General features: G+C 44.9%; 1 protein-coding gene and 1 pseudogene across 2 annotated transcripts in view; one reads left to right on the top strand and one right to left on the bottom strand.

Moving 5' to 3' along the window:
- Positions 1 to 8,038, bottom strand: part of LOC309584627 (transcription factor BTF3-like) — a 35,393-nt gene extending 27,355 nt beyond the window's left edge. The window contains exon 1 of the mRNA XM_082300761.1: positions 7,929 to 8,038. Coding sequence (XP_082156887.1) covers positions 7,929 to 7,997 — 69 coding nt within the window. The 5' untranslated portion in view covers positions 7,998 to 8,038. The remainder of the gene's footprint in view (positions 1 to 7,928) is intronic.
- LOC309584586 (forkhead box protein D1-like) lies at positions 4,658 to 5,782 on the top strand (annotated as a pseudogene). The gene is made up of 2 exons: positions 4,658 to 4,802; positions 4,900 to 5,782. The product of its transcript is annotated as a forkhead box protein D1-like (transcript).
- Positions 8,039 to 16,852: the final 8,814 nt, after the last annotated feature.

Here is a 16,852-nt window from a genome sequence, read left to right as displayed (position 1 = left end):
TGTTGTATTTTCTTTCTTGGTTATGTAATTCAAACCTTGTCCCCGTATCTATGGTTTTTCTTTTAGATCTAGTTCTTCATGAGCTGCTCCAGTGTGGGTCCCCCATAGGGTCACAAGTCCTACCAGCAAACCTGCTCCACTGTGGGGGTCCTCCTCTCCACAGGTCCTGCCAGGAGCCCACTCCATCATAGGCTTCCCATGGGGTCAAAACCTTATTTGGGTGCATCCACCTACTTAAGCCTGGGGTCTTCCACAGGCTGCAGGTGGATCTCTGCTTCTGCAGAGACCTCCATGGGCTGCAGGGGGACAGCTGCTTCACCATGGTCTTCACCACGCACTGCAGGGCAATCTCAGCTCTGGTGCCTGGAGCATCTCTGCCCCTTCCTCTACTGACTTTGGTGTCTACAGGGTTGTTGCTCCCACATATTGTCAGTCCTCTCTTCTCTGGCTGCAATTGCTTTTGCACAATAACTTCTTTCCTTTCTTAAATATATTGTCCCAGAGGTGCTACTACCATCTCTGATTGGCTTGGCCTTGGCCAGCGGTGGGTCTGTTGTGGAGCCAGCTGGCATTGGCTCTGCCGTACATGGGGGAAGCTTCTAGCAGCTTCTCACAGAAGCCACCCCTGTAGCCCCCCACTACCAAAACCTGGCCTCGCAAACCCCATACAATTCTTCAGATTCACAGCCTGACATCAGTATAAAAGAAAGATTTCAGAATTACAAGGCAAATTGATGATTACAAACATAAAAAATGTTTTAATAGGCTGAAATACTGAAATGAAAATGAATCACAGAAAGATTATTCCAAGATAGAAGTTGTAGAAAGTGCAGTCCCAGCTGTCAGCCTAGGATTCACTGGCTTGGAGGTATAATATCATATTCCCTCATGTGAGGTTTTGAAGACAAATTATGCTGATAACCACATCACTGAGTTGTATCAGGAATCAATTGAAGCAATTAAAGAACTACAGTTTAAGGGAGTCTGTAAGATTTGGTTACATTTCCTGGAATGAACAGCAGACCTTCCAAAAGCAAACTTTGCATCAGAAAAAAAGCATTTTAGAATGTTACAATACGATTGGCTTCTTTTCTCCAGTCCTTTTTGTGGAATTGCATCATAGGAAACATAAACCTAAAACTGTTTTTACTTGTATCTGAAGAACTTCTGTTGAGAAATGAAACAGATCCAAAGCCTGTAGTACTGAAACAGTGTGAGCTCAGCGAGCATCCTTTCAGTTCTGAAAAAGATGAAACTTAGGATCTTAATCCTCAAAGAATATACATTGTTAAAGCAAAGTTCATTAGCTGCACAGAAGCAGCATAGAAATGGAAAAAGACCATTAAAATAGTTAGTCATGAAAATTGTCTCCCAAATTATGTGAAAGGCAGAATAATGACAAAAGTTGCTGTTAAAGTGCCAGTGGGAAAGCTCTCCTGAAAGACATGTCCAGTGCTGTGTAAGTAATAATACAGTATGTTGAGAAGAGGTGTTAAGTTAGTATCATATTCAGGAAACAAATCACAGGTCATAAACGTAAGTGGTTGGGCTAAAGGGGAGTAATATTTGTCCTGATTGCCAATGATCACAAAGAGCACATATTTAATGTATTTTCAGGCAGTGAAGGAAATCTGCCCAATATTCAGAGTCTCTTTAGGGAATGTTTGTTCAAAAGAATGCTGTATTCAACAGTCAAGAAAGCAGAAGTATATGGCACATCAACAAGGCACCACAGGAAATAATAATGCACCACAGGAAATAATAATGATCTCATTCCTAATGTAGATGCTACAGGACATTGCGGGGGAACTGCTAATTTTTTGTAAAAAATATGAATATATGTTATTAATCTAGTGAAGGAAAATAGCAGCATTATGGGGTCCAGGAACAAAGGTGTTGTGAGAGATATGAATGGAAAAGAAACCATCTCTCAAAGTCTAGACATATGACTCACTAAAGAATTCTTAACTTTTGAAGAGATACTAAATATATAAACATTGAATAGGAGCCCAGGAAGAAGAAATTTAAGTACAGTGCTATTTTCATCTCATATATTAGTGTTGTACTATGTACTGGTGAGTTGTATGGAATAATAGACTTCAGCATCTAGGAAGAGATAGAGCTCCTCAGTAAACAGTTTCCTTTTCTCACCATGCCTGTAACTCTTAAACTCAGCAACCCAAAATACCTGGGCTTCAAGCCACATCACAAACCTTTCATGAGCTATGGGATGTCTCTATAACACCTCACAGAGGCCAATTAGAGAATAGTTAGAGAAATGCTGCATGGAGAATCCCCTAACTTCTTTACCAAATACTTCAGAGTAGATGTTAATCAGATTGGTAAAGGCTTGCCTAGAAAAGCTTTCATGTTAGTCTCTCGTGGTAGAAAGCAACAATTAAGATCTTGCTAGACAATAGATAAAAGTCAAAAGTCACAGTATTCCTCACTGTCTATATGTGAAAAAGATGGTACCTTATATTAATGCACAGATGACAGGATCAAGCAAATAGATTATTCCTGTAGATGTCCTATACCCAGAATCCAAGAAAACTTGATTGCTTAAGCCACGATCACAGAAATGTTTTGACCACTGCTAAGTTGCATGTCGAAAAAGTTGTTCAGATGTGACCCCAAACCATAACAGTCCTACCCAAGGATGGCACATTTATAGCCCAGGATGAACCAGGACTAAATTTGCTACACTTTCAGATGTGTACCTTTCAACATGCTGCTTTTGACTAATGTCTTGGCAGCTGCAAGTGTGAAATTCATTCTGGATTTTGCCTTTGACTTTCTAGGCCTCCTGATCCAGTTTGGTGTTCGATGGGAGGTAAATGATGAGTGCAGGTGGCCAGAGGTGGGGAGGTTGGATGGGGGTGAGGGTCTTCCTCCTTCTGCAGCAGCTATGAATTCATTCTGCTCAAGCCCTGTTAGGAACCTGCCACCCCCTTAGTTTTAGATGAAAAATCAATCTCCTCTATCTTTGATCACAGTATAGCTTATCCCGAAAGATTTATAAGTGAACAAAGAACGTACCTGCCAATCTTCACTGCATTTATGAATGGGTTCATACTCCTTCAGGGCTTATTTGCCTTGCTACAGAATTGTCGAAATAGCGTGCTCCACTCATTGGATTAATTAATTACAAGAGATGGTACTACGCGACTAATCGGATTTATTGCTTAAAATAACAAAACGCATCAGTCTCGAAGCGTAAGATTAACAATACCTCCAAATAATGGCTAATAGTCACAAGATTTAGAGTTCCATCATAATTTATAACTTTCTAATCCAATAGGCACTTAAAACGACACTTTGTTTTGGATTTATGACCTATCACCTGTGCTACTTTTCACTGCAGTGTGGTTGTGTCTTAACCAATAGCTTGTCATGTCACATCCACACAGACTTCTATTATACCATCTACATTCTTAACTTAAACTATATAAAATCACATTATTATATTTAAAAACCCTCCACCAGAACACCCAGTGTACATTTTGACTTATAACTATAGAAACATAGGCTTGTGATCCTCTTGCTTAATGGTCTATAAATCTCTGTCAATTAAGCCAGACCTAGCCTCTTCCAGGGTTGTAAATCAAAACCTCCTTTAATTGCAAGAGTTTCTACTCTGTCTCCCACACAGAATTAAATTGAAAATATCTGAAATATCTGAGACATTAATTATGGGATCTCCCTCCTAATTTGCCAGAGCTTGTCTACAACAAAGAATGTAGGTCTGTGGAGAATGTTAGAAAGGTTTTCAATAGCTAGCGGAGACATGAAATCAAATGTAACCTAAACTAACATTTGTTCATGTGATGAGAACCCTGCTGTATTAGCTACAAGAGCCAGTGTTTCATTTTGAAAATCAAAGATCCCTCCACTAGCATTGTGAATAGACACTATCTTAAAAGAGTAGAAATAATAAAATAAAATCTGGAAAAGCAAATGTAGGCATCTTGTGCTCTTCTAGAGGATTTTTAAGATGTGGCTCTTGTTGCAATCATAGACACCTGGGAACACTTACAGCCTGAGCTGAACAAGAAGTCAGAGAGAAGGATGGCAAGGATTATCAGCAATACAGAATTACTTCCATGCTAATCCAGTGATTCTCAAGCAGAATGCTTCATCCTGAAAAAGAGCTGACCTAGCAAGGTGTGATAAAATCTACAAAATCATGAATAGCAGAAAGAGGATGGCTAAGAACAGTTGTTCATTGCCTCCACCCTTCCTCCTCTCCAGCATCCTCCTTCTTCTCCCCCTTCCTCCTCACAGGACTAGGCGCTCTCCCTCCTGCCCCACATCCATTAATGTCTGGGGGTTGAGGTGAGGAGAAAGAAGAGGGAACAGACTTCCAGGCATGGTGGCACAGCCCCTCCATGTACTTCTCCCCAACCCCCAAAAAAGCAAAAGACAAAAAAAGGAGGGGAGAAGAGAGAGAGAGAAATTTTTTTAAGCAGAAAAAATATCCCAAAATAAAATCCAAAACAGCTGCTACCTCTGAGCAGGTGGCAAGAGCACTTTTGCATCACGGCAGCAGCAACTGGCAGTTCTCTGCGGAGCAGCGCAGGTACCTGGTGGCAGCTAGGAACACACCTGCTCACTTGCCGCACCAGCCTCTGCCAATGCGCTGTCCTGCCATCATGCCATGACCCTGAACTTTGAGACGTCTGAAGTGTCAATATTGCCTGAGGAGACCAATGAGGAGGATGACAAGGAGCCACAGTCCCACCACCCCTGCCACTACTCCTATGCTGAGGACGAGGAGGAGGAAGAGGACAAAGAGAATGTGGGTGACCTCCATGACAACACCCTGCTACTACAGTCGCTTGTGTGTGGTGGCAGTGGGGTGGGCAACAGTTCACAGCCCCCCTTCAGGATGGCCCACAGAAGGCAGTGGCAGTGGGGTGCACAAGGGTGGCAAGAACAGTCTGGTGAAGCCACCCTACTCCCTACATCGCTCTCATCACCATGGCCATCCTGCAGAGCCCTGAGAAGTGGCTGACACTGAGCAAGATCTGCAAATTCATCAGCAGGCACTTCCCCTACTACTGGGAGAAGTTCCCTGCATGTCAGTACAGCATCCACCACAATCTCCCTCAGTGACTACTTTGTCAAGATTCCTTAGGATCCTAGCAACCCAGGCAAGGCCAACTACTGACCCCAAGTGCGTCAACACGTTTGACAACAGGAGCTTCCTGCGCTGCCAAAAGCACTTCAAGCAATAGCAGCTCTCAGCACCCGAGCTTCTGCTGCACACCATGAACCCTGCTGCTGCCTTCCTCCTGCAGCCCCCACCCCAGCCCCTGCAGCAGCCACCCTGTGTCTACAGACCCTACGGCTGTGGCTATGGCCTCCAGCTTCAGTCCTACCACCCCCAGTCCACCTTCTTTACCTTCCACCACTCCTCCCTGCCAGCCCACTAGCCCTTTACTACCCCTGGCAGCGTCCCTGGATCAGCACTGCCTGCCGTCACTGCACTGCTGGGCCCCTTGCTGCCAGCAGCGGAATGGCACAGACGCCCTTCTGCAACATGCACCTGCTGGGCCTGGTGCTGGCGGCCTCACTGCATGCCACCAAGCCCAGCAGTGGCATGGTGCTGGCCCACTTGCCTTTCTCTATCGAGAGCATCATTGTAAGGAGGCCTGGCCCCAGCACAGGCAGGAGCTGCGCCTCACAGCTGGACACAGTGGGGAGCGCTGGCAGCGGCCTGTCCCCGACAACTGCCCTCCCTGCTACCCCCAATTTCATGGCCCAGATCTCTAGCTGTTAAGAATTTTGGAGTTTTTCAGAACGTAGGAGCTGGGCTATCTCGTTTCTTTGCGTCTCAGATGCCTGACAGATGCCACGAGCAGAGGAGATGAGGGGTTTGTGCAGCGGGGCTCAGGGGCCATCTTCTGCAGCCAACAGGCTGCCCAGGACCTATATTTATGCAAAGCCAGATCAAGACGCTGCATGGACAGACGGTCATGGTGTTGGAAAGTTGCTCGTTACTCCTTAAAAAAACAAGCAAGAAAAAAAACCAACCAAAACCACCTCTGTCTCTAAACCATTAAAGTTCAGAAATTCTCAGGTCTAGGTGCTTAAAAACAGTGATGTACAGGAAAAAAATGAAATGCTTGATGGAGCACAGCAAATCAATTAATTTTAGTACATTTGTCTCATGTACTTTATAAAAGAAAAGCTTAACGTGTTTACACAGAAGAAAGTCAAGATTATAATTTCTTATTTTAACCTTTGTTTTGTATTATGTAGGAACCCAGAGTGCCGAGAATATTTCTCTGCCTGTTTTTAAGGGTTCTTACCCCTCTCAACAACACTGTTTTAACCTCCAACCTTGGAAAAAATTACCAACGATCAGACAAGAACTAGAAAATACAGTGGTGTGACTTAGGTGATAGACTACTATGTAAGATTGTCACAGGGTGAAAAAATTTAGAGGTTTTGGGCTTCTCTTTGTAGTAAATAGATAAGAATAAAATGTATCAAAATGGAGGATTGCTGTTGTTCTCTAAACCTTCTTCTCCTTCTTCTACTACTCCATGTTCTGCAGTAAAAGTAGTTTGGAATGATTGGATGGAGAATTCCGCAGTTCCTGCCCGTGTTACTGAATAATTGGTAGGAAAGTGAAAATAATATATGTTTTTAGTAACTATTGGTTAAATTATCTTTAAAAGGCCATGTAAATCTTGATAGTTAGACTTCTCTCCTGCTTTCTGTGCTCTATGCTGTACCTGGGTCACGCTAGTGGCTCTGTTCCTCTGATAAGACTTAATAAACAACTATCTGGCAGCATTGAAACTCCAGGAAAAGTCTTGGTTTATCTTTGAAACTCCTTGCAAGGACTTTTAGAAAATTCTCTCCCATTAAGAGGGATTTGATTTATGGCACGGTTCGCTGTCATTTGGTGCTCCGTGTTTGGCCTCATCGGAACAAAGCAAGCCAGAACGTTTTGGACAGCAGCGGGCGACCAGAAACAGAAGGAAAAAAAAACCCGGGGTCGGCCATGAAACTCCAGGATCTCCTAACCTCGGTGCACAGGGGGGAGGAGGAGCCATGGACTGCTGGATTGAACTCAGACTGGGATTTCATGAGCCGATAACATCTATCAAAAACACAGTAAGCTGTCCAAAACTAGACCAAGAAACAAATTATGGGTGCAGTTCCGTCCCAAGTGGAGGCAAATATATAGTTTTGAAAACCTAGTTTATAACCATCCCTTACCAGCATCTAAAAAAGAAATACGTTGTTTGCTGTCCTGGGTAAAAAGAGAGTTTCCTGATGCATTAATTGGTGATGTGTATTTACCATCTTTTTGGGAGAATATTAATTCTATTCTATATCATTATGCGAGTCTAAGAGATGAAACGGCTCAGAAATTAATACCACCAGCTAGAGTAACTTATGAAACGCTTGTAGAGCTGGCACCTCCTGCTTCTGATGAAGAGGAGATGTTTAAAACTCCCGCGGAGACTTCGCTGACACCCGTAAAAGCAGCGGGAGATTTTAAAACCCTGCTCGAACCCTTCCCACCCTCAGAGACGGGCGGAAAACGCGATGTTTGTGCGAAAGTCCCCGAGGTTCTCAGTAAAAAAGATTATCCCTTCCTGCATGCACTGCAGGCGGCGGTGGGGGGAGTGCGGCCATTCCGGAGGCGGAACGGGAATTTTTGCCGGACCCGAAATTAAAACTTTTGATCGGTCCGACGGAGGAGCATGATACTGCAATTTTACAGTTCCCTTCACGCGTGCATGCCCGGGGGGGAGAGGGGGGGTCCCCGACCATCTCCCTGAGGACGGAGCCTGCCTCGGAGGGAGTGGTATCCATCGCGCCCGAACCACCCGTTACAGCGCAAGTAAGGGGCAGGTCCGTACCGCCCGAACCACCCGTTACAGCGCAAGTAAGGGGCAGGTCCGTACCTCCCAAACCCGGGGTCCTCGCATCAGATGAACCATGCGCGCGGCCAGGGGCGGTCCCGGAGCTTCCATCTAGCCCTCCCGCTACCCCCACACTGCACGGATTCGCGGCCGCTTCCGCGTTTGACTTGGCCGCCGCGGCGGCGGCGGCGCCTGCTTCTGACGTCATCACTCCCGCCGCTGCAGACCCAGCTTTACTTCCGCGTTTGCGAAACTTCGCTTCCACGCCTGCGCAGCGCGGCATAACCCCCCCCATCCGCAGATACCGCGGTTACCCTGGCAACGCCGCTCGCGACTCGAGCCACTCCTAGCCCTGCCCCCAGCCCTGGCCAGGGCATCAGCCACGCCCCTAGCTCCAGCCAAGCCGCGCCCCCGATCCCCGGCCCCAGCGTTTCTACTGCCAGCCCGGCCCCACCCCCGGTCCCGGCTGCAAGCCCCGCACGGCTGCCAGACACGGACGCCTCAGCTGCTACGCCGGCACGGCCGGTAGGCACTGCACCTCCAGTCAGCACTGCAATTCCATCGGCTACTGCAGCTCCATCGTATACACCTTCAGCAGCTACAGCTCCCACCAGCTCTGTGTCAACACAGCCCCTGTCTGCACCGCAGCCACGGCCAAGGGCATACAGCCGAGGCATTTCAGCAACTACCGTGTCACCATCGCATGTACCCCTTGTCATCCCTCTGACAACACCACTCAGAGAATTATCACGACAATCACACGATGTTAAACCACATCTCCCACACAGTTTCAGCGAGACAAAATCAATTTTATCTCCAGAAGAGAAAGAGGACTTTTTCAAATATATACTGACACCTCTTCCATCACAACAGGACCAAGCACGTATTATCCCTATTAAAAGTGAAGTCTCGGAGCGAGACATTCCACTTCATGCACATTCTTCTGGAACTTCTCCGGGACGCTCAGCTGATTTTATGGGACTTTTTCATCCTCAAGCGCCTGTTCAGGACCTCAGTGGGGAGGATATGGTGACCATCACAGCTTCAGAAGGCATTCCTATATCTTCTCAAGCTTCATCTTATTTTTTTACAACGACCAGTACAACTCCAACTTCTCGTATGCCTTCTTCAAAGCTTCGAATTCCACAACAACAGGCATCTGATCCCTTATTTTTCCAACATCGCTTTCAGCTTTCAGATGACTTTGTTCGTCATCTTTATTTCCGACTCAGAGAATGTGCAAGAGATTATCTACCTCAAGAGGTTGGTGCACTGGGTCCCCAGCCCTCACCCATCCCGCATGGTGGCAGTACCCTGTCCAGATCCACTGTACACTTTCCTTCAGTGTCCAGATCAAAGCCACCTGCGATGGCAGGTTCAGCCACTCCTCGTTTATTACCTTACAGTGCACGACCGCGAATACCCTCCCCTATTTCTCATCCAGGAGGGGGAGAAGAAGATAGAATGCATGGATTCTTGGGTGAAGAAGAACCTGCATCCCTGCAGTCCAATCAAGCTGCAAGTTCACGAAATGCTGGTATGGACATGGTTTCACCTGACAAATATGTTTCAAGAGACATCTGCTACAACAGACTGGTCAAGCATTAGGAAAAAAGGACTTAAAGACAGAGATTTCAATATGGCTGAAACAGATAGTATTGTAATGCCGGTTACATATACCAGACAAAATCAAAATCCTCCTGCATGGCAACCTATGGATCATCAAGTTATCAAAGATTTAATGGATGCAGTGAAGAATCATGGACTGGGAAGTCCATACTTCAAACAACTTTTGAGAGGCACATTTAGCAATTATGATTTGGTACCTTTTGACTGTAGAAGTATTGCCTCGACAATACTTACAGATGCACAACTCCTGCTATGGGATGCAAGATGGAGAAGAGCACTTCGTGAACTGAGAGAAAAATATGCAGGAGGACCTCATGCAGCTCTCACATTAAAGCAATTGGTTGGTGATGAACCTCATGATAGGCCAGAAGATCAGGCAGTGCTTTTGTCTCGAAATGTGCTTATAGATATCAAAGAAGCAGCTGTAGGAACTTCGGGAGCTTGGGGTTCAGTCTGGACCGGGCGTAGATGGATGGTGACGAGAGATCTCTGAAGTCAGATCTTGGAACATGCGGTTTATTGCAAAGGGCGTGGGTACAGGGGCACTGCTTAGAGCTGCAGCTGGCAGCTCTGAGCAGGCCCAAGAGAGCAAGAGAGTAAGCGGGTAAGTGAGAGGAATGAGAGTGAAGAAGTAGTGAGAGAGAATGGAAGTAGTAGAGAGAGTATAGTAAGAGTGAATAGTAAGAGTGTCTGAAGTCCTGGTTACAATACAATAAATCATCTTTTGTACTGAATATTCTAATTGTCACTAACCAATCGAATACAAGATACAAATCCTATAGCATTTACATACAGCCTATAAGAGTTCTTATATTACCATAGAGTGTTACATCTTAACTTCTAAAAACTACTCTTTGGACCCCTTCTGCTGAGCTAGTAGGGTCTGCTCTGACCCTTGGACCTGCCTGCAAGCAGAGGGTATTGTTCAATCAAGAGGGGATTACCTTCAGTCAGCCATACCATTGTTTTCCAGTTGTTCGGTAACTAAGACTTGGTATCTCAAAGGTGGCTTTCATTTCGATGTCGCTTATAGTTTTCATATTCCCAAAATCTTTTGTCAAGCAATCATATTTATGCGGCTTTCCTGTTTCATCTTCCCCAACAAGCAGCGCAAAAAGCAATCTTACAAATTCCACCAACTGGAACCCCAGAAGGCGTTTACACAGAAATAAAGCAAGCTCTTGCTGAAACTTTTACCTCATTCGTCGGTCTAACGCAAGCCTTGGACAGACAAGTTAGTGATGAAGCGACAAAACCATATCTGCTACAAGGTCTTGCTTTTGCAAATGCTAATCCAGAGTGCAAACGTATAATCACTGCTATACCTGGTCAACTGACCATAGCTGAAATGATAGAAGCATGCAGTAAGGTGGGCACACCTCAGCATGTTGCAGCAGTCCAAGCAAATGCTTTTGGACAAGAACTTGGAAAACTTCTTAAAGAGCAGGTAGCAGCGCTTAGTTCAGATCTGCAACTAAGTAACTTCAGAAGTAATGGCAGCAGAACTCTCAAGAAGGCCATGCTCCAGGTGTAGAAAATTTGGATACATCTAAAGATTTTGCCCTGAGTCTGCAGAGGATACAAGAGTACCGAATCACTGCGCAAGATACAGTGCTTAGAACCTGCTTCAACAATCTGCAGGATCTACAGTAGCTCTCAGGAACAATAAATTGAAACAGGACAATTTTGGAGAACACCAATGATGGACTTGCTTCAGTTTTTGACTTGCTAAGAGGAGACTGTGACATCATGTCTCCCAGGACTCTTACTCTTGAGGCTCAAAAGACTCTTGACAGAGTGGCAAATGCCAAATGCTCAGTTTTTGGAAAATATAAAAATATCCATCTGCCAGTAGATATATTTTCCAATGTGGTATTTGCTTCCCTGCATAGGGGAGAGACATTAGAACATGCCTGTCAGCATTTTCTGCAAGCATTTGCATCATTAGGTGTACTTTAAAAGATAAAAACATAGTCTAGCTTATATAGCAAAAGAGCTACATTAATTCTTAATGAGTCAGGGTGCACGTCACTCCTTCAGTAGTCCTCATTCTTCTACAGGGTAAGCAATTATTGGAAGAACACATCAATCTTTAAAATCCCCTTTTTGGTTAAACAAAAAAAGGGGGGAGGCAGAGGCTATGCCTCAAATGTGCTTGAATAAAGCGCTGTGCGTTTTAAATTTTTTAAAAACAGGGGATTTTTGCAGAATCAAATTTGCTTATAATTAGACATTTTTCCAACGCCATATAGGCAAAGTTAAAGGCAAACCCTTTGGTTTAGATCAGAAATCCAGAGACAGGGAAAATTGAAAGTGCATTTCAACTAATAACTTGGGGCAAAGGGTATGCTTGTGTCTCAACAGGTGCAGGACCAAAGTGGATTCCAGCAAAAAACGTGAAACCTTATCAAGTCCAGAAACAAGCAGGAATCGACTCTGGGAACAAGGAGGCAAGCACACAGATGTGAATCAGTGTCAACACTACTGTCGATGCCACAGACATCAGTTATCTTTCTGTGCAAGAACTGTGGACTGAGTCTTATGTAAAAAGTGGGAAAGTTAATGGTGTAAATTTTGTATGTAAGAGTGTGGTAGAAGTTCTGTTACAGATCAGAGATTCCTACGTGGGATAAAGCTGTTGAGAATGAAGCTCAATCAGGTATTACACTTGTGCCTTATCATCTCACTGATTGCCTTAAGCAATGCAGCTTTCCCAGTAAAACAACCAAAAGAAAATGTCTGGGAGACTTTGGCCAATGCATCAGGCCTAGATACCATCTGTCTAACTCATTCAAGGCCAAGGAAACTGTTCTCAACATGTTTGGTCGGTCTACCAGCAGACAAATGGCCACCTTCCAAACACGCTAATCTAAAATTTTCACGATTCGGTTCAAATCCAGTGGAAAGTTGGGATTCTGGGACCAAATCCCTTCCGGAGGCTCCTTATGAACCTCAGGAATATGAAATTCTTCATTCAATAAAGATGGAGTTTTGTGTAGTATTCAGTTCTCCAGGGTTGAAACAAAATAAAGACAAGATAACAGATGACACTCCAAATTACGAAATATATAGAAATGCAACATCTTGGTGCAATTCAACAGTAAAGATGAACACACCGTCCAACCAGGCTCCATTGCAATTGCCACGAGGGATGTTTCTCATTTGTGGGGACAGAATTTGGCCTGCAATCCTCTCAAATGTCAAAGGCGGTCCATGCAGCTTTGGAAAGCTTTCTTTGCTAATGCCTAATGCAAAAATGATAAAAGAATGTAAGAGTAGGGAAAAAAGATTTGTTGAGCAATATAAATCTGATTGTAATGATAAATTTGTAGCTTGGAGTTTTGGACAAAGGTTTTCTGCAGCTCTCCTTTTACCTGGTGCTGCTGCAGGAGCAGCCTTAAGACAATTGGATCAATTAGGCTGTTGGCTAAGTAAGAAGTCTCATGCTGTTTCTCTCGCACTGAGCGATATGTTAACTGATGTTCAGAGTGTGAGACAAGCAACTGCAAAACAGAGCAGCAATTGATTATCTTCTATCAGTGCATGGACACGGATGTGAAGAATTTGAAGGTATGTGTTGTATGTATTTGTCAGATCATTCAAAATCCATCCATGAAAGTATATGGCAATTAGAGAATGGAATAGCTAAACTTGGAGAAGAAATCGGATCATTGTTGAACAATGCGTTCAATTGGTTTGACCTTACACCCTTATGGAGAAAAATTTTGAAGATAGGTTTGTATGTTTTAAGTATTGTTGTAATTCTTTTAGTATGTGTGCCATGTATACTTCACTGTGCTAGACGAGCCACGGACAAAGCTGTCAAGGAAGTGTTTTTGGTATGTGAAAAACGAGGTTCACTCTCCTGTTAGAATTTAAAGAGTTTAATATAAAGAAACACATAAAATAAAGCAAAGGGATAACGGCCGGGTACCTTGGCGCTCTGCCAAGAGCACACCTGATGCTCGAGGTGAGTCCTTTTTATACCATTTTTACTGTCTGTTCTCTATTCATATTAAAACCTTTCCAGGAACTGTTCTGCATGGCCACTCCTTGGGTCCGCCTTTTTAGAGCATGCGTAGTCTTCGGCCTTGCGGTTTTATTTCTTTTGATTCTTGGGGTTGGGCCCGCTAGGTAAGAGTCGATGGTGGGGTGGATCTCTTAATTCTCCAGACAGTCAGGGCTGATTGCAGCTTTGGGCCTCTTTGCCCCCCGGGCAGAGCGGTGATAAGGGCTCTCGGACCCTCCTGGTCACCCGTTCTCCGGGCGGAGTAGCCTTTGGGCCCTTTTGTTCTCTGGACAAAGTGTTGATTAGCAGCTTCTAGGGCCTCATCCTCTGCTCGCTTGGAGGTTATCTTACTTGCTCACACTTGCTAACATTCTTGCTAAAACGAGAGAAAACTACATCCACACAGCAAAAAGCATTTCTGTTATAAACATATATTATAGTATTGGCGTCTCGCAAAGTATTAAGGTAGATATTATATAAGCGAACTGGGAAACTGATCCTTCCACAAAAGGAAAAGATAAAGTAAAAATGATTCAATTCTGCATGAAAGAGTGGGTAAAAAAGGAAATCAGATCTGATCATGTGTACTGGCCAAAATATGGGTCTGATGAGGCATGGATTTGCCAGGCTCTAAATGTATTTGTAAATTCAAAAGAGCCATCTCACCCTGAGGAGAGAGAATATGCTTCTTGCTGGACAGGAGTTACAAAACTTCTGGAAACCAAAGTTTTTAAAATATCAGAAACCCCAGAGGAAAAGCAAACAGAAGAGAAAAGAGGGTGGGACCCTTTAGAAGTATTGCCCCCGCCTCCAGCACCAGAAGCTGCACCCCCCCTCCCAGCTCCGGGGCTTCCCCCGCCGCCAGCACCAGAAGTTGCACCCCCCCTCCCCCAGGCTCCGGGGCTTCCCCCGCCGCCAGGATCAGAAGCTGCCCTCCTCCCCCCGGCTCCGTGGTTTCCCCCGGCAGCCCCCCCTCCGCCGGCTCCGGGAACCTCTCCCCCGGCAGCTCTCCCGCCCCAATGGAGCGGGGGGGGGGGGAGCCCTACCCCCGCCCATGCCGGGGATCCCACCCTTCCCGGGAATCTCGGGAATCCCAGCAGCCTCAATTGAATCAAGAGGAACGTCACACGTCCCGGCTTCAGCCCCCACCTCTCCTGCCTTGAGAAACCCGGCTTTAGTGCCGGTCCCCGCCTCCTGCGCTCCGGAATATTTGGCTTCAGTGCCAGACCCCACCCCCACCCTTTGCACTCCAGAATACTCGGCTTCAGCGCCAGACTCTGAATCTGCCTCTCCTCCCCAGGGGAGTTCGGTGCTTTCTTCCCAAATAAACCCTCTTCTTAACGAAGGAGCACCATACCAGAATACAAGAGGTGCCATTAAGGCTCAGAGGCAGCCCAACAATCCCTCCATTGCTAAACAAACAGAGGGAAGCCGAGAAATTCATTTATTTCCATTAAGAGAAGTACCTATGGGAGGAGGGGGGACCGGCTTTGTGAATGCTCCTCTAACCTCTACAGAGGTTAGGAATTTCAAAAAGGAAATTAAAGGATTATTAGAAGACCCCATAGGTACAGCTGAACAGTTGGACCAGTTCCTAGGTCCCAACATTTTCACTTGGGAAGAAATGCAATCAATAATGAAAATAATATTCTCCCAAGAAGAAAGAGAAATGATTAGAATTGCTGGAATAAATATTTGGGAAAGAGAAAACCAACAAGGTCCACCCGGGGATCAGAAAATGCCCATTACACCTCCTAACTGGAACCAAAATGATGAAGCTGGGAGGGGACATATGAATGATTATTGTAATTTGATAATCAAAGGAATAAAAGAAGGGGCACCTCGAGGACAAAATGTCAGAAAGGCCTTTGAGGGGCAGCAAGGGAAGGAAGAAACCCTGACTGAGTGGCTGGAGAGGCTCCGAAAGAATATGAAACAATACTCTGGGATAGACCCGGAGTCCCTAGCAGGGCAAGCCCTGCTAAGAGTTAACTTTGTCACACATGCCTGGCCAGATATTAGAAAAAAATTGGAAAAAATAGAAGACTGGTATGAGGAGCCATTACAAGACCTAGTAAGGGAAGCTCAAAAGATATATGTCCGGAGGGATGAAGAAAAAGCCAAAGTGGAAGCAAAGATCATGATAGCCACTATGCGAGAGAGTACCTTCCAAAAAAATCTAAATCGAAAGCCCTCAGGTAGCACTCCTAAACGTTCAAGATTCAGAAATGGTAGAAAGGGGAAAAATAAAACTACAGCACAGTCAAGTTCCCAAGAACAGCCCAGGGATGCCTGTTTCTATTGCAAGGAAGAGGGGCATTATAAAAGGGAATGCCCCCACCTGAGGAGGGATCTGAAAATATTTCAAGAGACACACACAGAAGAGAAATAGGGAAGTCATGGGCTCTATTTTTGGGGGGATAAATACCATCTGGAGCCTTTGATAACTTTAAAAGTAGGCCCCCAAGAGGAAGTATTAGAATTTATAGTTGACACTGGGGCAGAAAGGACTTGTGTGATGAATATTCCAAAAGGGTGTGATGTAAGTAATGATATGGTAAAAGTAACGGGAGCAAAGGGGGAAGGATTTAAGGTCCCTGTCATTAAAGATGTGGTTATTGAAGGGGAAACAAAAATAGGGATAGGGGATGTTTTGTTAGTTCCTGGGGCTGGCAGCAATTTATTAGGAAGGGATTTACAAATCCAACTGGGGATTGGGGTCATACCAGAAGAAGGGAGAATGACGGCCAAAGTGTCAAAACTTAGCCAAGAAGATGAAAGAAAAATTAACAGAGAAGTTTGGGCTGGGGAAGGGAATAGGGGTGGACTAGATATTGACCCCATAAGGGTCACAATTGAAAAAGAAGAATGTCCCATTCGTGTACGTTAGTACCCTATATCTTTAGAAGGGAGAAAAGGCTTAAAACCAGTAATAGAAGAATTAATAAAGGATGGGACACTGGAACCTTGTAAATCCCCTCATAATACCCTTATTCTCCCAGTGAAGAAATCTGATGGAAATTATAGATTAGTGCAAGATTTAAGAGAAGTAAACAAAAGAACACGAGCCTGCTACCCTATGGTTCCTAATCCCTACACTCTTTTAAGTAAAATTCCACCTCAACATCAGTGGTTTAGTGTGGTGGATCTTAAAGATGCCTTTTGGGCCTGCCCACTGGCAGAGGAAAGCCAGAATATTTTTGCCTTTGAATGGGAAGATCCAAACACGGGGAAAAAGAACCAATTGAGGTGGACTAAACTGCCACAGGGGTATTGTGAGGCCCCAAATTTATTTGGGCAAGCCTTGGGAGAAATATTACAAACCTTC

Source organism: Coloeus monedula, assembly GCF_965178545.1.
Source record: "Coloeus monedula genome assembly, chromosome: W".
Classification (NCBI taxonomy): domain Eukaryota; kingdom Metazoa; phylum Chordata; class Aves; order Passeriformes; family Corvidae; genus Coloeus; species Coloeus monedula.
Note: the sequence above shows the minus strand (reverse complement) of the source record. Positions and strands in the feature narration are given on the sequence as shown.